The sequence below is a fragment of the Aedes albopictus genome, chromosome 3 (genome assembly GCF_035046485.1).
Source record: "Aedes albopictus strain Foshan chromosome 3, AalbF5, whole genome shotgun sequence".
NCBI lineage: Eukaryota > Metazoa > Arthropoda > Insecta > Diptera > Culicidae > Aedes > Aedes albopictus.
In genome coordinates, this window is record NC_085138.1 from 369,338,716 (window position 1) to 369,362,213 (window position 23,498).

A 23,498-nucleotide genomic window follows, 5' to 3' on the forward strand; every position below is an offset into this window, starting at 1 on the left:
CCGTCGTAGCAGTCATTGTTGTGATTCGGAGTTGCGAAGCCTAGTGCTGCAGCCGAAGTGCTACCTATGGCAGATCGGATGTCCCTCCAGCCATCTTCAAGTGTAGCTGCGCCAAGCTGCTCTTCCGTTGGTAGGGCCACTGCTAACTGCTGCGCGTAGTTTTGAGCCACATCTACGTTACGCAGCTGCTCGATGTTGAGCCGCGGCGTTCGACTTCGACGCGTGGTGATAACTGTCGAAAGTTTCAAGCGCATGCATACATGTGCAACGACTAGGTAGCGAATAACATGAGGTCTAGGCTTATTTTTTCTTAAAAAAAAAAACATTTAAAACAAATTTCATGAAAATTTTTCGTTGCTTCTATATAACGACATAAAAATTAAAAATGCAGCTATGTTACATCGAGATATGACTGTATTTTTTCCACCAGCGGACTATAAGGTTTTACTGTAGAGTACAGGTTGAGAAGAAGTTTTTGTTCCATTATCTAAAGCGATGCACAGACAAATTTTGCCTCTAAAGAAAAACCCCCTACGGAAGGTTTCCGTGATATGTACTTGAATGATATCAGTTAGCCAAGAGCTTTAGTCAACAGCAGTTCTGTCCCTCGAAGCGTCTGTTGTTCTTTTCAAATAACTAACGCCATGTGGATAAAGAACTACATTTTTCTGATTCTGGTTGGTGCAGGAAGTCTTGTGAAAGGTACATATAAAAATGATTCTTGATAAACAGTTGTTTTTCAAGTTAAAAACTCCCTAACTATTCCAGCTCAGATCAGCTGTCTGCAGTGCTCCACAGACGATTCAGGATGCGATGAAGGCACTTTGGCGCCAACGAGTTGTCCCACGCCTGACGACAGCTGCTACTCGCTTACCCTATCCGGAGGGTTCATTCTGGAGAGAGGATGCCTTGCGGCACTGTCGCCTGTAGAGCAAACAAAGTGTTCCGATTCGACGGATCGTACCTGTACCGTGTGTTTGGAATCGGGTTGCAACAGGGCCCGATGGCACAAGTGTCACCAGTGTTCCAAGTCGAGCAACAGCATGTGCGCATTTCATCCCAATCGGGTTGCTTTTTGTCGGAACTTTACGACGGATGATCGGTGCTTCGCCAAAGTCGTTGGAGATGAAGGTTTTACAGTTCCTTAGAGATTGATCAGCGAAGTTGACGAATGAACTTCATATGTTTTAGTTATCCGTGGCTGCCAGTCAGACCTGGACTTGTCTGAAAACCAAAATCCATGCGATGGGAACAAGTATTGCCTGACCTGCGAGGGAGACTCGTGCAACGGGGCCGATCAGGATGTGTTGAAAACAGTAACCAGGTGCGTTCAGTGTAAGGAAGGAGATTTCCGGTGCATCGATGGGACCACCACCAACAGTGAATGCGACGAACGGGAAGACAGATGCTACATCAAGATGTGGCGAGATGGTGAACTGGATCGCGGTTGTGTGAAGAAGCTCAGCCAAGAGGAACAGGCAAGGTGCAATGATGAATCGGACAGATCTTGTTACAGTTGCTTCGGTCGGCAGTGCAACAGTCATCGATGGTTGAGATGCTTCCACTGTGCTCCAGGGCAAAACGAGACCTGTGCGGAAGAGCAGACGAATGTTGCGCTTTCGTACTACTGTGGAAGTTTTGATCTGGGTGATCGGTGTTTTTCGAAGTTGGTCGACTTTGAAGGTGATGGAGTTTCAAGTTCGCAAGTAGAGATAAATTTAATAAATTTTGTTTCAGTTACGAGAGGATGTGCATCAGATCTTGGCATTAACGTTGATCCGTGTGAAGGAGTTGATACATGCGTGGCTTGCTCATCGGATGGATGCAATTCTATTTCAGAGGCTTACATAAAGTATGCTGGACATTCCAAGCGCTAAAACGCTAAATAATCAAATAAATCTTTGAATTGAGGAATCATGAAGGTTTTATTTAAAATTTAATTAGTTTGACAGTTCCAATACAAACGAATCATTTCTCGAATCTCTATCCTTCCACATCCCATCCTATTCTTCATAGCCATCCGGCAACGCATTCACGTGCGGGTTGTGGAACAGTGATCGCTGGCCTTCACCCCAGGGGAACCGCTTGGTACGGATGCGCATATGTTCGTACGGGACAAACTCCGGACGTTCGTGTTCCTCGTCCGACGATAACTGTAGGACAGCGTTGACCATGGCCAGACCAACGGCCGGAAAGGCGACGAACAAGGAAAGTTTTTTCCACTTTTTGTAGTCACCATGCGCATGGCCGGATCCTGGGGTGGCAGATGCAACACCGGTGCTGCCGCCCATGTTGCGAACATTATTGGCAAGGAAGGCAGCTCGGCGAAGGATGTGGTTTGTGAATGCCATTTGAGAGGGCAGATTTGAAGACTTAAAATCTTTTCCTATTCGGAATAACGCGGAACTTACTATTTGTGTTGTACCACGGTGAGAAAATGGCTTGTGTAAAATGTGACTTTTCTAGCTTCGATCGGTTACTTTGATCAAAATTGATATCCATTTGCTGCATTCAGATAGCATTGTTGTTGGTTTGGCCGTGATGCTAGTTTTTAGATTCAGCATTTGATAGAAATATTAAAAATCATTGGAACTGCAAAACGGTGAGTCGATAAGGAGAGCGTTCAACATAGATCTGTTCCTCACAAGTTCCTACCTCATGCTTCCACGGGTCAAGCGATGACAAAGACGCCAGCTAAGAGTTGTGTGCTCAGCTGATAGTGCAGCCTGGGCATTGTTGTCCGTCTGACTTCAGCTAGATTGAGGAGGTACGTCTCGAGCGTCTGTTCATCAAGGAGGTGCGGCTTAAACAGCGTCTGTTCTGGCATCCAGCGGCTGAGTAAGAAATGATGCATCAAGCCGAGCTAGATCCAAGTTGGTAGCCCCATCAGCGAGGTCGTCTCAGTGTTGGTTGGGACGTTAAACAGAACTGGCACGATGGCCCTCCGGCGAGACAGGAGTGTTGGCGTAGGCCCAATAAGCCACCCGTAAAAATCCCCATTGCGAATAACATAGGAGAAAATACGACTCGATACAATCGGCAAAGGCCCACGCGACGAAATAACGACTACGATTGGAAACTTGGAACATGGAATTGCAAGTCACTAGGTTTCGCAGGATGTGACAGAATAATCTACGACGAACTACATCCCCGCAACTTCGACATCGTGGCGTTGCAGGAACTTTGTTGGACTGGACAGATGGTGTGGAAAAGCGGACATCGAGCGACTACCTTCTACCAATGAAGTGAGAACAGGATTCATAGTGTAGGGCAAGATGCGAAAACGTGTGATCGGGTGGCAGCCGATCAACACAAGGATGGACATGTTGATTGTTAAGAGCCGTTTCTTCAACTCAGCATCATCAACGTCCACTGCCCACACGACGGGAGACCTGATGACGAGAAAGAAGCGTTCTACGCGCAGAGCAAACATACGATGGTTGCTCGCCGCGTGACGTGAAAATCGTTGTCGGCAGCATGAACGCGCAGGTAGGAACCCAAGTAACAATTCCATTGCTGATTAGTTTTGTTTGATTTTTATTGGGGTTTTATTACAGCAATAATTAAAACTCACAATTTTATGACTACTTTTATGAAAACCATTGATGAAATATTTTATAGTATACTTGAAGATATCCATAAAGCCACATTTTAAGAGTAAATAAACCTCTCCGATATGTAAATCTTCTGGCATTCATTATTACCACAATAAAACTGTTCAAACTATCACCAGATGGCAATCCGTTCGATTAGTAACGACATCTGGTGGTGGAAAAGCAGAAACTACGACACTGCTAGGTTTATTGCGGTCATCATAAAAGTAAACTTGCTTTCGTTTTATTTACGCTAATTATGGCCATCGCCATATTGAAGAATTGGTTGACGTGAATGGAAAATAGTTAATTTTGCTCAAATAAGCAATGCATTGGCAGTTTGCCGCCATTTCTATAGCATGCTCACACAAATAAACTCTCTCAGCTGAGTTTTCTTCTGATTCGAGATAGTTTTATTAAATTAACAAATTGATTTCTTTTATTCCAAGATGATAATATTAAATCTATGATATAACCCCAATATTTACGACAAAATTGAATGCGCATAAGCCAACACTCCTCCTCTTCCTCTTCTTGGCGTAACGTCCTCACTGGGACAAAGCATGCTTCTCAGCTTAGTGTTCTATGAGCACTTCCACAGTTATTAACTGAGAGCTTCCTCTGCCAATGACCATTTTGCATGTGTATATCGTGTGGCAGGCACGAAGATACTCTATGCCCAAGGAAGTCAAGGAAATTTACTTTACGAAAAGATCCTGGACCGACCGGGAATCGAACCCGTCACCCTCAGCATGGTCATGCTGAATACCCGTGCGTTTACCGCCTCGGCTATATGGGCCCCTGCCAACACTATAATAAGCCAACACTATAACTACTAAAATATTGCTTTTAAATAATCGTTTTCTACTTACGAATAATATATCCTCCAGAACTTTACATTCCATCGAAGAAGCTTATCTGCATCTTGAACTGTCATAGTTTTTGTTGAAAAAAAAACTACAACAATCAACCTTTTTTCGAGAATGGAAAATTTTTCAACTAGGTTTTAAAACAGTTTTGTTGCTACTCTTAATATGGTTTGCAAAACCTTTCCGAGAGTGGTCCACTTAGCCGGAAGATGCTCTTAAAGAGGTTATCAAGAGGTTTTGATGTAAATAACAGTATTATTGCAAGTTTTATAAAATTGGTTATGAAGATATCTTATAGAGCCGAACAAAACTTAAAATGTTACTTTGGAAGGGAGGAAATGTACAGACCGGTAATAGGGCAAAACAGCCTGCACGCTGTATCGAATGATGACGGCCAGCGATGTGTATATTTTGCAGCCTCCATTTTTTTTTATTTAGAGATTTTCTGCCGTAGGCAGGTTTATCCTGAGTCTCGGTCAACAGGACGACCCAGAAGGGTTCGCCTGAAAAACTACACAAGCTCTTCTTAAATCTATTTCGCAGAGTGAATAAAGGAGTATCATTTACAGAATATAACAAAAGCAGTTAAAAAGTTACAGAAGGATACAACTTGATCGGAGAGAACTTAAATCACAGAGCGGACGAAATCCGAAAATCTTACAAATGGATAATGCGACAAAAAGAGGAACGTTGCAATACGAGGATAGAGCATAAAACTGAAAACGATAGACATTTAAGGAGCAAATCTAAACCTTAAAATAGAGTCCAGCGGCTTTCACGAAGCACAGAAGAACCGCGAGTGCCGACGCATCGTCGCCAAGGGCATCGCAAATATTTCCCGGAATCCCGTACAGCTGCCGTGGGCCCTCGTATGCTGGGCAGACACAGATGATGTGCTCAGCAGAGTTGTTAACTCCGCAAATTTCACAGGTCCGGTGGAAAGGATCACCTCCGAAATCATGGAACATCCTGGTGTGCCCCGTTCGCAGTCTAGATATGATGATCTGCTCCTTCATGGACTTGAGGTCAGTTCACGGATCCACGCTTCTCTTTATTTTCTTCAAATATGCTCCGCTAGGTTGAATCCATTCCCTCTGCCAAGCATCGTGTAATATTGAGCGAATCCAGCGTTTGGCGTCGATCGATGGTAATGTACGAGTGTAGCGACTGTCGGATGCACCTGACCCTGCTAGGTGGTCTGCAGTTTCGTTTCCAGGAACACCACAGTGCCCTGGGACCCAGAGAAAAGTCACGCTAGGTGGGGCGCATTTAATTGTTCGCTGAATCCAAGGATGCCGAGGCCTTTCGGATTTTTATTGTTCGTAATCACTTAACCTAATTTACAGCTCTTTTGTCCTCGCGAAGAATTAGCATTAAATTAAAATTCACAAATAAAAAATAATAAAAAAAAGCTCTTTTGTCCACTACGTGAGCGATTCCAATTGGACGCTGCACTTCCACTTTGTACAGCGCCTAAATGTATTCTATTCTATTCTACTTTATTGAACTGGTTGCCTTTGTGCTTCTTTCACTCTTCTACCCTGTCCATGGTAGACTGATAAGCACGATGATGCTGATGCGTGGCTGCTGTTCCTTTTCCAGTCCGATTGGGGGGTCCATTATGAGTTGCGGTTCGCCGATATCCAAATTCCGGGTCCGTTAGAGCTATGCTCCGAAGAGGGTCAGGTGCCAGCCCAAGCAACCAAAAGTTCGGATAAAATAGCATGTTTGGGCTTAATCAGCTATTCGAAGGTATATGAATAGCATTCTATTCAGCTCACTTTTTAAGTAATTAACCGAACTTCAGTTCACAAAAAGTACACTTGTGTCGCTGAAAGGAACGCTATTCAGCTTAAAAATAAACTTCGAAAAAATGAAAAAAAAAAGTTTAGTCCTCAAAAGTAATTTATTATTAAGAACCATTAGTTCATGTGGAATCCAAATTGACTAATACCTTGAAATAATGTTTGATGTTTTTTACTTACTGAGATTTGAACTCGGGATCTCCTCGTTGAAAGTCGGTGCCTAACCACTACTCCATGTATATGTTGTTATGCACTGTGGGATTTTACTCAATGTGCTGATATCATATAGTAGAGCTCAATCAGGTTCGCGTGTGAACTTTCCTTGGAACTTTCTCTGAACTTGGAATAGTTTTTGAAATCGAAAGTTCGAAAGAAGTTCACGTGGAACTTCTTGTGAACTTACGCAGTTTGACATTTTCAGTTTGTTGTGGTTCGCAGTGCAAAGCAATAAATTAAGGCCAGTGTATCGACTTCAAGAAAAGATTATAAGTTTTCAGCTTGGTTTTCAGTGAATACGATTGCGTCGATTACCGGTGCGCTGCAGTGACAAGTGAGACGGGTGTGAAAACATCCAGCAAAGCTGGAAAATTTTTGTGCGCAGCCGAAAAACTCCCGGCGGCATCCTGGGGGGAACAGTTTTCCGCTGCGGGGGCAGCCTTTGATCCACACAATACGGATCCGAACACAAGCTGTGGCTGCTGGGCTCGATTGCCGAGTGATTTAATTGAATGAGAACTTCTCCCCGGCCCCGCTGTCGCCGAAGTTCAAGTGAAGTTCACTTTGGTACGGTTAATATTTATCCGAACTTTCAGTAGTAAGTTCAAAACAAGTTCGAAACAAGTTCGGAACGGATGATTTCAAGTTGTTGGAATATGTTCAAATGAACTATATTTGAATTTTAAAGGCACGCAAAAGTTCAACATGAGTTCGGTTAATATTTGATTGAACTCTGTTTTAAAGTTCAACATAAGTTCTTTTTGAACCTTTTTTCGACTTTAATGTCGTTTTGAAGAGAAGTCAAAAGCTTGTACATGTACTTCCAAGTTCATAAACAATACAAGAGTAACTTTTTGGAGAATCAAGTTCAACGAAACCTGGAATTGAACCGAACTTGAACTTCTGAGTTCGTTCTTCAAGTGGAATCCAAACTTTTGGTTGCTTGGGAGCTGCTCTCGGGGGGAAGAGCAACTGACGAAAAATTGCACGTGCCGGGGCTGGGTTCGAACCCATGACCATCCGCTTATGAAGCGAACGTGTGGACCACTGCGCCACGGGTCCCGACGCCTTTCGGATTGTAAGGCTGAGATATGTACAGCTCGCTAAGTCTGTTATGAACACGACAGGCCGATTTGCCGGTGTTGTGGCGGCAACGAGAATGGCTACGGCCTCGGCAGAAAAAAACGAGCATTGGTTAGGAAGGCTCCTGCTGATCGTCAAGTTTTCCCAGCGACTCCCATGCCGACCGACACCCTGCGAAGACAGCGAGCCATCGGTGTACCGCCGTTGATGGTTGTCGTACTTAGTACGAAGTAGTTCAGCGACGGATTGTCGTAGCCGGACAGAGTTGTCTCCAGCATTGGAACTGTTTTGAATCTAGCATTCAAATTTAAACTTGGGCCCACGCCAGTTGCACTCACCGGACCACTGGAACTTGGCGATAGGTGGTAGTGTGACACCGGCAATGTTCTGGAGTAGACTGTTAGCCATTTCTAGTAGGTAGGTTCTGGCAGTTCCTGCGGTATTCTTTGCTATAGCGACAGCCTTACAGCAGAGAGCCGCAACTATTCGATAGCGGAAGGGAAGAAGGCCTGCTTCAACACAAGCGGTGTCCGCCGGCGTGGAAGGTAGAAGTCCAGAGATTATTCTTAAGTACCGGTTGTACACCGGCGAAAATGTTCTGATGAAGGTACCAAAGGACAAACTGGTTATCTCCAGACGATACAGTAAACGGCTGTCGACAGTGGCGGCGGCTACGCGAAAACGAAGTTTCCGATTGTTGCTCCGGTGGGCACTAAGAAGCGCTTTTATTAGATTAAGGCGGCTCTGGCAGCTCGTCTTGACGCCGTCGAAGTGTGGTTTGAAGGTTAGACTGCGATCGATAGTAATCCCTAGGATCCTAACAGTTTTGCGTGACGGAATCGGCAGGTTATTTATGCTGATGGGTGATCCTTTTACCCAATGACCGGAGTTGCAGATGTGGCATCGACCACTCTTTGGAGCTGATATGGTAAACCATACGGACGCAGCCCATTTGACTACCCTGGTCACGGCTGCCTGCGCCTTCCTGTGAGTGACGAGGATGGTGGGGCCAGACATGACAATGACGATGTCATCGGCGTACACGAAGATTTGGACGCCATTTGGAAGGTCCTCGAAGACACCATTCATCAAGATGAGAAATAACGTCACTGAGATTACAGATCCTTGTGGAACGCCAGCTTCCTCTCTGAAGGACTCCGATTTGCTGTCCCCTATTATGACTCTAAAGGTACGATCAGTTAAAAAGTTTTTAATCAATTGGAGAATATTACCAGCAAGGCCCCAGCGTACTAATTTACGGAGAATTAAAGGCGTCCAAGTTCTGTTGAACGCCTTCGAGATATCCAAGGAAATGATCTCGGTATGATGGCCTAAGTTATTTCTTAGCTTTCTGTAGAACTTCCTCTAGGGCTGCAAAATACGTGTTGCTTCCGTACCCTGCTCTGAAAGTGTGTTGACGATGATCAAGGAACCTACAGTGTATCAAATAATTGTCCGTACAGCAATTTTTTGGTCAAAATAATTTGTCATTCAAATGTTTATAACTTTTTTATACGTCAATCAAAAACGTTGAAATTTTGACCAATCATAAACCATATATTGAAGCTCCATTGGTAAAATTTTGAGCGAGATCGAATAAGTTTTCTGAAAGTTATAGAACTTTTAGTAAAACTAATAAGATTTTTGAACACATTTTTAAAACATTATATCTATATATGTATATATATACTCGATGAAACTTTTGCACTTTTTTTTGTGTCACAGCTTAAACCTTAGGCTTTCATATGCAGCAACGTTTGAGGTTTTATATTTACTACAAAAAATATGAAAAATGTGCTTGTGTAGTTGTCGATTTTTAAAAAATTACCATATTTTGCACATATAATCTGCCAAAGGTTTTCCACCAATAAAAGTGCATTAACTGAACGAAAAATTCATAGGACCTACTCTTCATATGAAGTTTAGTAGGTCCTGTATAAAAATATTACATTAAGAAAGTTTAAAAAAGTTGAAAAAACTTGACACTTTTATTGATCAAAATATGATAAATTTGCAAATAATACTCTGAACATATACAGATTTTTAATATTTTTTGTAGTGAATATAAAACCTCAATCGAAGCTGCATTTGAAAGCCTTAGGTATAAGCTGTAAAACAAAAAAAAAATGAAAAAGTTTCATCGCGTACATATTGAGATATAATGTTTTAAAAATGAGTTCAAAAACCTTATTAGTTTTACTAAAAGTTCTATAACTTTCAGAAAACTTATTCGATATCGCTCAAAATTTTATCAATGGAGCTTCAATATATGGTTTATGATTGATCACAATGTCAACGTTTTTGATTGACGTATAAAAAAGTTATATAGATTTGAATGAAAAATTATTTTGACCAGAAAATTGCTGTACGGACAATTGTTTGATACACTGTATTTTCTTGCAGATAATATGTTAACAACCTGTTGACCATGCGTTCGACTACCTTCGAAAGGCAACACGTGAGGGAGATGGGCCGAAAACCGGATGGCTCGCGGGTCAGGCTGCCGGGTTTTGGTATAGGGACTACCAGACTCTCCCGCCACTCGGGAGTGTGGTAAGGGATATGAACTATCAAATATTAACTGAATTTACAGATTAGGTCCATTTAATTTGTTTGGCTTGCTTTGGCAGCGTCCTATCAATGAACATTTGAATGACCATCAAACAGAAAACCGAATCGACCACGGGTCGATCAAGTGTAGGATGATCTGGCGGACCCTTCGCAGAGTGCAGAACTGTGAACTATGTACAGCAGAGGCCTTCCTGGCCTTAGTCTGATCGGTAAGGTAAGTATAAAAATCATTGTATGTATGTTTCAATTCAAGCTTTATCGCCTCAAATATGTCAGAATTCGCTGGCTGTAGCTGTTTTTTGACACCATTGGTAAAATGTTTAAGATACACAAGCCTCGGTTTTTGAGATATTCATGAATTCTTTTTGGTTCCATCTGATGCATTTCTCTATGAACAATTAACTTCAAATACCGGTGAGGAATTATAATATTTCCAATAAATTTTCTTCCATTTTAGTATACACGTACTAGTCTCTATGCTAAAAAATGTCTAGTCTATATCTGGATACTGCATGGTTAACACCTTTCTTCTGGTACAGTACACAATTTAAGAATTACTATATAAATCACTTCTCAATTTTTCGACAATTCCTGATTCCATCGGTTAATAAAAAGCTCTGTTTAGTTTTCAGTTTGCTCAAATCCAATTTGAATTGTCGGTACTTTTCGGTAAATCCAACGGGTTCATAAGGATACTTTTTTCACGCGTTCACAATCATAATCCGTGCTCGTTTCTAAAACTTATCTGGTCCGCCGCGGCTAAAAACGTTCATTGTATAATCCTACGTGCTACTTATAGTTCGCCACAGATTCTGTACAATATTCTCAAATATACGGTTATCCCGGTTAATATCAGTTACACTGTTTGCGACATTCGCAGTTTCCATCCCGCAACGGAGATTCGTCTGAGTTATATCTTCCAATTCTAAGAGAATAAATATATTTACAATTATGGGTTCATAAGTTAGCATAAGTTACCAGAATTTCCGCTCAACCCCCTACCTCCCACTGTCCGGATCCTTTTTTGGCCTAAGAATAAAGTTCAAATTGTACGCCGTGTTCACAGCGTAGTACACGTTAGCATTGTTCGGCAGGAGCAGTTCCTTGTCCGGCAGAACCTGCGACAGCGTGTACTTGTCCGGATCACCCTCCAGTCCGAGCTTCAGCATCGCGTTCCGGATGACCTGCGGCGTTCGCTCGTTGTTCCCGAGCATAATACTTTTGTACAGCACGATCCCGTCCAGCTCGACGTGATCCGTCTCGTAGGTAACCTTAATGATGTAGAAATCGGGGGAACCCTTTTTGAGGGGCGAGTCCTCCTTGAGCTGCCCGTTGATGATGGGGGTGTCATGACCGTTGTGGGTTTTGCTGGCCGGGTTGGAATTGCTGTTGTTGACCCGGTTGGACTGGGGCGTTCGGATCAAACCGGAACCGTTCAGGAGGTGGTTGGACTTCTGACTGCTCGAGGTGGTGGATTCCATCGATAGGGACGAAACGCTGCTGGCAGCGGATAGAATGGAGGCGTTTGGTGGTGTCACGTCCCGGTCTAGCGAGTTGTTCCGCGAACTGTAGCTGGAATTGGAACAAATAAAGTGATATTAAAAATTCCTCATGAAGACCCCATTTTGCTATGCTCCTTACCTTGCATTGGACGCATTGTTGATGTCGCAGTAGAACTGGGATCCAGCCCCGCTACTGCTGTTCGAAGCGATCGAGTCGCTCTTCTTGTGTCCCTGATGACTAGGCCGTTTCTGCGACTCCGGCGGCGGCTCCAACTGGCAGCTTAGAGTGTGCGCCTCTCGTTCGTCTAGCACCAACAAGGAAGCGAACCACCGATCGAACAGCGCATCCTCTGGCAGATGATACGTATTGGCAGCACCCTGTAGTAACTTGATCTGCGCTAGCACCTCGAATTCCTTCCTCCGTTTGTCGAAATTTATCAACCCTTCCGCCAGGGTGTCCGGAATGGCAGCGTGAATCATGGTCAGATCCGTCAGGAACGTCCCCAGGTACGGAATGGTCCCATGGCTGATGAGGGTGTTCTGCTTCTGAAAGACCTTCTGCAAGTGACGATCGTTTTCGCCGACCGTATCGGCGAACTTGGCCGTCCCCTCTCGCATCAGCACCTCTCGCTGGGCCCACGCGTTGTTGTCTTCGGAGAATATCCGCGCCAACTCGGTGTAGAGTTCTAGTTTTTCCCGAGGGAGTGCCGCCCAGGTCTTCGATAACCGATAGACGGCATTCGACTGCAATCCAGAGATAATCGCCTTCAGAGACGAGAAGTTCTTGAGTAATCGCAACTCTTGCGCGATGTCGATCCACGTGGATATGAGCAGGGCACGTTCCTGAAATACAAAAGATTAAAATTCGATTATCTTCTTGCCATAACAAGTCGTCACTCACCTGTGGTTTCAACCGCGGTTCAATCAATATGCTGGATATTACCCTAAAGGACACAGCGTTGAACTGGGTGACGGTGGCCACTACCGAGCCACACTCGTGCTTATCCCGGTTGGACCAGATCGCCCCCAAACACTGGTGCGGAATCAACCGCTTGAAAAGTTCCATGTCCATACGGGTGAGCTGCTCGGCAAAGTGCTTCACCGGGATGTTCGGGAACCGGTACGAATTCAGCAGGTGGGACGGAGGCCCTCGGAAGGCGGGCGTTAGGCAGAGGCCCCCGAACTGATCGGTCAGGTCGGACCATGGCAACGGTGGTGGTATTCGACTGTACTTATCTAACCTATTTGTATACCTGGAAGAAGCAGAAGATTGGGAGAATCAAGGTGCTGATGGGAGAATCAATTTAACAACATCTCTCTAGACAAAAAAAAACATACTTTCCACATAAAGCTTAGTTTTTTTTTTCAATAATAAAGCATTAATGAATTTGTAAAAAAAAAATATTCCTCCGAAATTTCTAAAAGGATTATTGGAGCAATTTCTCCAGGGATTCCTCCAGGAATGCCTCCAGGAATTCCTCCAGGGATTCCTCCAGGAATTCCTCCAGGGATTCCTCCAGGAATTCCTCCAGGGATTCCTCCAGGAATTCCTCCAGGGATTCCTCCAGGAATTCCTCCAGGGATTCCTCCAGGAATTCCTCCAGGGATTCCTCCAGGAATTCCTCCAGGGATTCCTCCAGGAATTCCTCCAGGGATTCCTCCAGGAATTCCTCCAGGGAATCCTCCAGGAATTCCTCCAGGGATTCCTCCAGGAATTCCTCCAGGGATTCCTCCAGGAATTCCTCCAGGGATTCCTCCAGGAATTCCTCCAGGGATTCCTCCAGGAATTCCTCCAGGGATTCCTCCAGGAATTCCTCCAGGGATTCCTCCAGGAATTCCTCCAGGGATTCCTCCAGGAATTCCTCCAGGGATTCCTCCAGGAATTCCTCCAGGGATTCCTACAGGAATTCCTCCAGGGATTCCTCCAGGAATTCCTCCAGGGATTCCTCCAGGGATTCCTCCAGGGATTCCTCCAGGAATTCCTCCAGGGATTCCTCCAGGAATACCTCCAATGATTCCTCCAGAAATTCCTCCAGGGATTCCTCCAGGAATTCCTCCAGGGATTCCTCCAGAAATTCCTCCAGGGATTCCTCCAGAAATTCCTCCAGGGATTCCTCCAGAAATTCCTCCAGGGATTCCTCCAGGAATTCCTCCAGGGATTCCTCCAGGAATCCCTCCAGGGATTCCTCCAGGAATTCCTCCAGGGATTCCTCCACGAATTCCTCCAGGGATTCCTCCAGGAATTCCTCCAGGAATTCCTCCAGGAATTCCTCCAGGGATTCCTCCAGGAATTCCTCCAGGGATTCCTCCAGGAATTCCTCCAGGGATTCCTCCAGGAATTCCTCCAGGGATTCCTCCAGGAATTCCTCCAGGGATTCCTCCAGGAATTCCTCCAGGGATTCCTCCAGGAATTCCTCCAGGGATTCCTCCAGGAATTCCTCCAGGGATTCCTCCAGGAATTCCTCCAGGGATTCCTCCAGGAATTCCTCCAGGGATTCCTACAGGAATTCCTCCAGGGATTCCTACAGGAATTCCTCCAGGGATTCCTCCAGGAATTCCTCCAGGGATTCCTCCAGGGATTCCTCCAGGGATTCCTCCAGGAATTCCTCCAGGGATTCCTCCAGGAATTCCTCCAGGGATTCCTCCAGGAATACCTCCAATGATTCCTCCAGAAATTCCTCCAGGGATTCCTCCAGGAATTCCTCCAGGGATTCCTCCAGGAATTCCTCCAGGGATTCCTCCAGAAATTCCTCCAGGGATTCCTCCAGAAATTCCTCCAGGGATTCCTCCAGAAATTCCTCCAGGGATTCCTCCAGGAATTCCTCCAGGGATTCCTCCAGGAATCCCTCCAGGGATTCCTCCAGGAATTCCTCCAGGGATTCCTCCACGAATTCCTCCAGGGATTCCTCCACGAATTCCTCCAGGAATTCCTCCAGGAATTCCTCCAGGGATTCCTCCAGGAATTCCTCCAGGGATTCCTCCAGGAATTCCTCCAGGGATTCCTCCAGGAATTCCTCCAGGGATTCCTCCAGGAATTCCTCCAGGGATTCCTCCAGGAATTCCTCCAGGGATTCCTCCAGGAATTCCTCCAGGGATTCCTCCAGGAATTCCTCCAGGGATTCCTCCAGGAATTCCTCCAGGGATTCCTCCAGGAATTCCTCCAGGGATTCCTCCAGGAATTCCTCCAGGGATTCCTCCAGGAATTCCTCCAGGGATTCCTCCAGGAATTCCTCCAGGGATTCCTCCAGGAATTCCTCCAGGGATTCCTCCAGGAATACCTCCAGGGATTCCTCCAGGAATTCCTCCAGGGATTCCTCCAGGAATTCCTCCAGGGATTCCTCCAGGAATTCCTCCAGGGATTCCTCCAGGAATTCCTCCAGGGATTCCTCCAGGAATTCCTCCAGGGACTCCTCCAGGAATTCCTCCAGGGATTCCTACAGGAATTCCTCCAGGGATTCCTACAGGAATTCCTCCAGGGATTCCTCCAGGAATTCCTCCAGGGATTCCTCCAGGGATTCCTCCAGGGATTCCTCCAGGGATTCCTCCAGGGATTCCTCCAGGGATTCCTCCAGGAATTCCTCCAGGGATTCCTCCAGGAATTCCTCCAGGGATTCCTCCAGGGATTCCTCCAGGGATTCCTCCAGGAATTCCTCCAGGGATTCCTCCAGGAATTCCTCCAGGGATTCCTCCAGAAATTCCTCCAGGGATTCCTCCAGAAATTCCTCCAGGAATTCCTCCAGGGATTCCTCCAGGAATTCCTCCAGGGATTCCTCCAGGAATTCCTCCAGGGATTCCTCCAGGAATTCCTCCAGGGATTCCTCCAGGAATTCCTCCAGGGATTCCTCCAGGAATTCCTCCAGGGATTCCTCCAGGAATTCCTCCAGGGATTCCTCCAGGAATTCCTCCAGGAATTCCTCAAGGGATTCCACCAGGGATTCTTCCAGAACTCCTCCAGGAATTCCTCCAGGAATTCCTCCAGGAATTCCTCCAGGGATTCCTCCAGGAATTCCTCCAGGGATTCCTCCAGGAATTCCTCCAGGGATTCCTCCAGGAATTCCTCCAGGGATTCCTCCAGGAATTCCTCCAGGGATTCCTCCAGGAATTCCTCCAGGGATTCCTCCAGGAATTCCTCCAGGGATTCCTCCAGGAATTCCTCCAGGGATTCCTCCAGGAATTCCTCCAGGGATTCCTCCAGGAATTCCTCCAGGGATTCCTCCAGGAATTCCTCCAGGGATTCCTCCAGGAATTCCTCCAGGGATTCCTCCAGGAATTCCTCCAGGGATTCCTCCAGGAATTCCTCCAGGGATTCCTCCAGGAATTCCTCCAGGGATTCCTCCAGGAATTCCTCCAGGGATTCCTCCAGGAATTCCTCCAGGGATTCCTCCAGGAATTCCTCCAGGGATTCCTCCAGGAATTCCTCCAGGGATTCCTCCAGGAATTCCTCCAGGGATTCCTCCAGGAATTCCTCCAGGGATTCCTCCAGGAATTCCTCCAGGGATTCCTCCAGGAATTCCTCCAGGAATTCCTCCAGGAATTCCTCCAGGAATTCCTCCAGGAATTCCTCCAGGAATTCCTCCAGGAATTCCTCCAGGAATTCCTCCAGGAATTCCTCCAGGAATTCCTCCAGGAATTCCTCCAGGAATTCCTCCAGAGATTCCTCTAGGAATTCTTCCAGAGATTTTTCCAGGAATTCCTCCAGGGATTTGTCCTGGAATTCCTCCAGGGATTTCTCCAGGGATTTCTCCAGGAATTCCTCCAGAGCTTCCTCTAGGAATTTCTCCAGAGATTCCTCCAGGAATCCCTCCAGGAATTCCTCCAGGAATTCCTCCAGGAATCCCTCCAGGAATTCCTCCAGGAATTCCTCCAGGAATTCCTCCAGGACTTCCTCCAGGAATACCTCCAGGAATTTTTTCATGAATTTCTCCAGGAATTCCTCCAGGGATTCCTCCAGGGATTCCTCCAGGAATTCCTCCAGGGATTCCTCCAGGGATTCCTCTAGGGATTCCTCCAGGAATTCCTCAAGGGATTACACCAGGGATTCTTCCAGGACTCCTCCAGGAATTCCTCTAGGGATTCCTCGAGGGATTCCTCCAGGGATTCCATCAGGGATTCCTCCAGGGATTCCTCCAGGGATTCCTCCAGGAATTCCTCCAGGGATTCCTCCAGGAATTCCTCCAGGAATTCCTCCAGGAATCCCTCCAGGAATTCCTCCAGGAATTCCTCCAGGAATACCTCCAGGAATTTTTTCATGAATTTCTCCAGGAATTCCTCCAGGGATTCCTCCAGGGATTCCTCCAGGAATTCCTCCAGGGATTCCTCCAGGGATTCCTCCAGGAATTCCTCCAGGAATTCCTCAAGGGATTACACCAGGGATTCTTCCAGGACTCCTCCAGGAATTCCTCTAGGGATTCCTCGAGGGATTCCTCCAGGGATTCCATCAGGGATTCCTCCAGGGATTCCTCCAGGAATTCCTCCAGGGATTCCTCCAGGAATTCCTCCAGGGATTCCTCCAGGAATTCCTCCAGGGATTCCTCCAGGAATTCCTCCAGGGATTCCTCCAGGAATTCCTCCAGGGACTCCTCCAGGAATTCCTCCAGGGATTCCAACAGGAATTCCTCCAGGGATTCCTCCAGGAATTCCTCCAGGGATTCCTCCAGGGATTCCTCCAGGAATTCCTCCAGGGATTCCTCCAGGAATTCCTCCAGGGATTCCTCCAGGAATTCCTCCAGGGATTCCTCCAGGAATTCCTCCAGGGATTCCTCCAGGAATTCCTCCAGGGATTCCTCCAGGAATTCCTCCAGGGATTCCTCCAGGAATTCCTCCAGGGACTCCTCCAGGAATTCCTCCAGGGATTCCAACAGGAATTCCTCCAGGGATTCCTCCAGGAATTCCTCCAGGGATTCCTCCAGGGATTCCTCCAGGAATACCTCCAATGATTCCTCCAGAAATTCCTCCAATGATTCCTCCAGAAATTCCTCCAGGGATTCCTCCAGGAATTCCTCCAGGGATTCCTCCAGGAATTCCTCCAGGGATTCCTCCAGAAATTCCTCCAGGGATTCCTCCAGAAATTCCTCCAGGGATTCCTCCAGAAATTCTTCCAGGAATTCCTCCAGGGATTCCTCCAGGAATTCCTCCAGGGATTCCTCCAGGAATTCCTCCAGGGATTCCTCCAGGAATTCCTCCAGGAATTCCTCAAGGGATTACACCAGGGATTCTTCCAGGACTCCTCCAGGAATTCCTCCAGGAATTCCTCCAGGAATTCCTCCAGGAATTCCTCCAGGAATTCCTCCAGGAATTCCTCCAGGGATTCCTCCAGGAATTCCTCCAGGGATTCCTCCAGGAATTCCTCCAGGGATTCCTCCAGGAATTCCTCCAGGGATTCCTCCAGGAATTCCTCCAGGGATTCCTCCAGGAATTCCTCCAGGGATTCCTCCAGGAATTCCTCCAGGGATTCCTCCAGGAATTCCTCCAGGGATTCCTCCAGGAATTACTCCAGGGATTCCTCCAGGAATTCCTCCAGGGATTCCTCCAGGAATTCCTCCAGGAATTCCTCCAGGAATTCCTCCAGGAATTCTTCCAGGAATTCCTCCAGGAATTCTTCCAGGAATTCCTCCAGGAATTCTTCCAGGAATTCCTCCAGGAATTCCTCCAGAGATTCCTCTAGGAATTCCTCCAGAGATTCCTCTAGGAATTCTTCCAGAGATTTCTCCAGGAATTCCTCCAGGGATTTGTCCTGGAATTCCTCCAGGGATTTCTCCAGGAATTCCTCCAGAGCTTCCTCTAGGAATTTCTCCAGAGATTCCTCCAGGAATCCCTCCAGGAATTCCTCCAGGAATTCCTCCAGGGACTCCTCCAGGAATTCCTCCAGGGATTCCTACAGGAATTCCTCCAGGGATTCCTCCAGGAATTCCTCCAGGGATTCCTCCAGGGATTCCTCCAGGAATTCCTCCAGGGATTCCTCCAGGAATACCTCCAATGATTCCTCCAGGAATTCCTCCAGGGATTCCTCCAGGAATTCCTCCAGGGATTCCTCCAGAAATTCCTCCAGGGATTCCTCCAGGAATTCCTCCAGGGATTCCTCCAGGAATTCCTCCAGGGATTCCTCCAGGAATTCCTCCAGGGATTCCTCCAGGAATTCCTCCAGGAATTCCTCAAGGGATTACACCAGGGATTCTTCCAGGACTCCTCCAGGAATTCCTCCAGGAATTCCTCCAGGAATTCCTCCAGGAATTCCTCCAGGAATTCCTCCAGGAATTCCTCCAGGAATTCCTCCAGGAATTCCTCCAGGAATTCCTCCAGGAATTCCTCCAGGAATTCCTCCAGGAATTCCTCCAGGGATTCCTCCAGGGATTCCTCCAGGAATTCCTCCAGGGATTCCTCCAGGAATTCCTCCAGGGATTCCTCCAGGAATTCCTCCAGGGATTCCTCCAGGAATTCCTCCAGGGATTCCTCCAGGAATTCCTCCAGGGATTCCTCCAGGAATTCCTCCAGGAATTCCTCCAGGAATTCCTCCAGGAATTCCTCCAGGAATTCTTCCAGGAATTCCTCCAGGAATTCCTCCAGAGATTCCTCTAGGAATTCTTCCAGAGATTTCTCCAGGAATTCCTCCAGGGATTTGTCCTGGAATTCCTCCAGGGATTTCTCCAGGAATTCCTCCAGAGCTTCCTCTAGGAATTTCTCCAGAGATTTCTCCAGGAATCCCTCCAGGAATTCCTCCAGGAATTCCTCCAGGAATCCCTCCAGGAATTCCTCCAGGAATTCCTCCAGGAATTCCTCCAGGAGTTCCTCCAGGAATACCTCCAGGAATTTTTTCATGAATTTCTCCAGGAATTCCTCCAGGGATTCCTCCAGGGATTCCTCCAGGAATTCCTCCAGGGATTCCTCCAGGGATTCCTCCAGGAATTCCTCCAGGGATTCCTCCAGGAATTCCTCCAGGAATTCCTCTAGGAATTCCTCCAGGAATTCTTCCAGGAATTCCTCCAGGAATTCTTCCAGGAATTCCTCCAGGAATTCTTCCAGGAATTCCTCCAGGAATTCCTCCAGGAATTCCTCCAGGAATTCCTCCAGGAATTCCTCCAGGAATTCCTCCAGGAATTCCTCCAGGAATTCCTCCAGGAATTCCTCCAGGAATTCCTCCAGGAATTCCTCCAGAGATTCCTCTAGGAATTCCTCCAGAGATTCCTCTAGGAATTCTTCCAGAGATTTCTCTAGGAATTCCTCCAGGGATTTGTCCTGGAATTCCTCCAGGGATTTCTCCAGGAATTCCTCCAGAGCTTCCTCTAGGAATTTCTCCAGAGATTCCTCCAGGAATCCCTTCAGGAATTCCTCCAGGAATCCCTCCAGGAATTCCTCCAGGAATTCCTCCAGGAATTCCTCCAGGAATTCCTCCAGGAATTTTTTCATGAATTTCTCCAGGAATTCCTCCAGGGATTCCTCCAGGGATTCCTCCAGGAATTCCTCCAGGGATTCCTTCAGGGATTCCTCCAGGAATTCCTCCAGGAATTCCTCCGGGAATTCCTCCAGGGATTCCTCCAGGAATTCCTCCAGTTTTTTTTCTAATGAAGCATTGATGAAGTCGTTAAAAAAGGTATTCCCCCGAAATTTCTAAAAGAATTATTGAATCTTCCAGAGATTACTCCAGGGTATCCTCCAGGGATTCCTCCAGGGTATCCTCCAGGGATTCCTCCAGGAATTCCTCCAGGGATTCTTCCAGGAATTCCTCCAGGGATTCTTCCAGGAATTCCTCCAGGGATTCCTCCAGGAATTCCTCCAGGGATTCCTCCAGGGATTCCTCCAGGGATTCCTCCAGGGATTCCTCCAGGGATTCCTCCAGGGATTCCTCCAGGGATTCCTCCAGGGATTCCTCCAGGGATTCCTCCAGGGATTCCTCCAGGAATTCCTCCAGGAATTCTTCCAGGAATTCCTCCAGGAATTCTTCCAGGAATTCCTCCAGAGATTCCTCCAGGAATTCCTCCAGAGATTCCTCCAGGAATTCCTCCAGAGATTCCTCCAGGAATTCCTCCAGAGATTCCTCCAGGAATTCCTCCAGAGATTCCTCCAGGAATTCCTCCAGAGATTCCTCCAGGAATTCCTCCAGAGATTCCTCCAGGAATTCCTCCAGAGATTCCTCTAGGAATTCCTCCAGAGATTTCTCTAGGAATTCTTCCAGGGATTCCTCCAGAGATTTCTCCAGGAATTCCTCCAGGGATTTGTCCTGGAATTCCTCCAGGGATTTCTCCAGGAATTCCTCCAGAGCTTCCTCTAGGAATTCCTCCAGAGATTCCTCTAATTTCTCCAGAGATTCCTCCAGGAATTCCTCCAGGAATTCCTCCAGGAATTTTTTCACGAATTTCTCCAGGAATTCCTCCAGGGATTCCTCCAGGAATTCCTCCAGGGATTCCTCCAGGAATTCCTTCAGGGATTCCTCCAGGAATTCCTCCAGGAATTCCTCCAGGAATTCCTCCAGGAATTCCTCCAGGAATTCCTCCAGGAATTCCTCCAGGAATTCCTCCAGGAATTCCTCCAGGAATTCCTCCAGGAATTCCTCCAGGAATTCCTCCAGGAATTCCTCCAGGGATTCCTCCAGAAATTCCTCCAGCGATTCCTCCAGGAATTCCTCCAGGGATTCCTCCAGGAATTCCTCCAGGGATTCCTCCAGGAATTCCTGCAGGAATTCCTCTAGGAATTCCTCCAGGAATTTTTTCACGAATTTCTCCAGGAATTCCTCCAGGGATTTCTCCAGGAATTCATCTAGGAATTTTTCTAGGATTCCTCCAACATGCAACCCCACTTACCTATGTAAAGCTTTAACGTGTATTTCCGAGTTTGGCAGCCGCTTCGAGGTGAACGCCAGTAACCTCTGCAGGTTTTCCGTATCCCAGTCCTCGGGGAATCCATCCAACCACACGTGAAGAACGGAGACTAAAATGAAGAGAGATTCAGTAAGACATTCGAACAACTCTTCACCACGATGAAACCCCCCAAACAAACCTAGAGTTTTCTTGTGCTGATCGGTGAGCGCCTCGGCCGGCACCAGTGCCAGTTCCGCCGCCAGCAGTTTCTCGTACCGATTGAGCAGCAGCTCGAGCACCTTTTCCGGCTGCGAGAACGTCCGATAGCTTGTCAGGAACACGTTGACGAACGTGCTCTCCAGTTCGCCATCGTCCGTGGTCAGGGCATCGACCAGCCGCGACAGGGTGGCCGCCTTGACGAAACGCACCCGCACCGTTTCCCACTCCAAGTGCGATATTTCATCGTCCGAGTCTTGCTGCGAGGAGAGAAGATGGGAGAATGGTTAAGAATCAACCACTAGCTAGCTAAGTAATTGACGGAGACGGGACCTGTCAAGAGGCCACTTAAGCGCTTGGCTGATGAGGGATCGAATTCCAATTTGGCGCATAAGTGGGAAAAGGCGGAGAACGCGTTTTTAATTGATTGCACTACTGGAAGTGGGTGTCGATATAATTTCGGTTCGGTTGATGGAGACCATCTGGCTTCTTGTTCTCAGACAGAGGTTAATAAAGAACATAAAACAGGTAGGTTTAACGTGGTTTTTAAAACATGGTTAAATTTGTGGAAAATATTTAGAGTATTCTCCAGGGAAATAAAATAATCAGTTGGTTCATATCAAAATAGTTATTTATGTAACGAGTTGCAAAAAGATGAAAAAATCAGCAAATCAGCATAATGGCCAATTTTTCCATACTGGTTCATTTGAGTTGCATTATGAATATTATGCAACTCAAATGAATTGTGTAATGAAAAAAACATTGCATAAAATGTTGTAGGGAACTCGTTGAAAAACTCGGTTTTTTCAGTACTCTTCGTATTTATCCGTACGATTTTGTTTTAGTTTTTTTTTTAACAAACACCGTTATCTTCTCTTATAGTATTACTAAACATTCATTCATAAGGCTCAAATGTCTCAAAGCAAAACGGTGCCGAAAGACAACTTAAGTGTGGTTTCACACTATAACGCGGTCCCAGCAACATTCTTTATGATCGAATAGGTTAAAACCAGATGAGTGAAGGGGTTGGTAAATGAGTAAGAAAATTAGTGAATTGGTAAGTGTATGAGTTTGAGCTGCCCCAAGATTGGGTGAGTTAGTGAGTGAGTCAGTTGCTGACTGAGAAAATTATGGAGCTTTGGACAGAGAGCTGTTCCGTGAATTTGAGTACGTTAGTAAGAGAATATGTGAATTAGTTAGTCAGTAAGGGTGTATGAATCAGTGAGTCAGTGAGTGAGTTGATGAGTTAATGAGCATGTGAGATATGTTCCGTGAAAGTCAATATAATAGTGAGTGAATTAGTTAGTCAGTAAGTGATTTATTCAGGGAGTTAATATGCAAGTTAATGAGTGAGTAAATGAATGAGTAAAATGATTAATGAGGGAGTTAATGAATGAGTAGGTGAGCAAGTTGGTGAAATTTTATGTTAATGACTTCAGGAGCGAGTTAGTTGATAAATGAGTGAGTTGATGACTTAGTGAATAAGTGATTGGAAGAAAAAGAGTGAGCTAGTAAATTAGCAAGTAAATGAGTTGATGGGTGAGTTTGTGAGATAGTGAGTATGAGAGTAAGTGAGAAGGAAAGTTGATCAATGGGTTGTGGAATAAAAAGGCAAGTGAATGATTTACTGAGCTAGTAAGTGTAAGTGAGGTAGAGAATTAATAAGTATATGACTGGGTGAGCTACTGAGTTGGTAAATTGGTGAATAAGTGAGCATGTTAGTGAGTGAATGTGTGATTTAATGAGTGAACTAATAAGCAAAAGAGTAAATGAGTGAGTCTGTTAAAGAGCCTGTTAGTTAGTAAATGAATGAATTAGTAAGGTTTACTACTAGTGTTAATGAGTAAATAAA

The 23,498-nt window shown here is 46.2% G+C and overlaps 3 protein-coding genes across 7 annotated transcripts in view; 1 reads left to right on the plus strand and 2 right to left on the minus strand.

The window, feature by feature from the left end:
- The first annotated feature begins 546 nt into the window (after positions 1-546).
- LOC109432255 (uncharacterized) lies at positions 547-1,914 on the plus strand. The gene is made up of 4 exons (XM_062855554.1): positions 547-702; positions 769-1,131; positions 1,192-1,683; positions 1,738-1,914. The coding sequence occupies exons 1-4, from the start codon at positions 645-647 to the stop codon at positions 1,875-1,877; spliced, it is 1,053 nt and encodes a 350-aa protein (XP_062711538.1). The 5' UTR covers positions 547-644; the 3' UTR covers positions 1,878-1,914.
- A 5-nt stretch (positions 1,915-1,919) lies between these two features.
- On the minus strand, positions 1,920-2,522 carry LOC109432285 (cytochrome c oxidase subunit 6A1, mitochondrial-like). Its single transcript, XM_019708614.3, has one exon. It carries the CDS (start codon positions 2,349-2,351, stop codon positions 2,004-2,006), a length of 348 nt encoding a protein of 115 aa, XP_019564159.3. The 5' UTR covers positions 2,352-2,522; the 3' UTR covers positions 1,920-2,003.
- Positions 2,523-10,535: 8,013 nt separating this feature from the next.
- Positions 10,536-23,498, minus strand: part of LOC109432299 (ral guanine nucleotide dissociation stimulator-like 1) — a 230,401-nt gene continuing 217,438 nt past the window's right edge. For all 5 annotated transcript variants that reach the window (XM_062855559.1, XM_029875142.2, XM_029875140.2 and 2 more), the window contains 5 exons: positions 21,630-21,906; positions 21,434-21,560; positions 12,541-12,892; positions 11,779-12,482; positions 10,536-11,709 (listed from right to left, as the gene is read on the minus strand). In XM_062855559.1, coding sequence (XP_062711543.1) covers positions 11,136-11,709; positions 11,779-12,482; positions 12,541-12,892; positions 21,434-21,560; positions 21,630-21,906 — 2,034 coding nt within the window. In that variant the 3' untranslated portion in view covers positions 10,536-11,135. The remainder of the gene's footprint in view (positions 11,710-11,778; positions 12,483-12,540; positions 12,893-21,433; positions 21,561-21,629; positions 21,907-23,498) is intronic.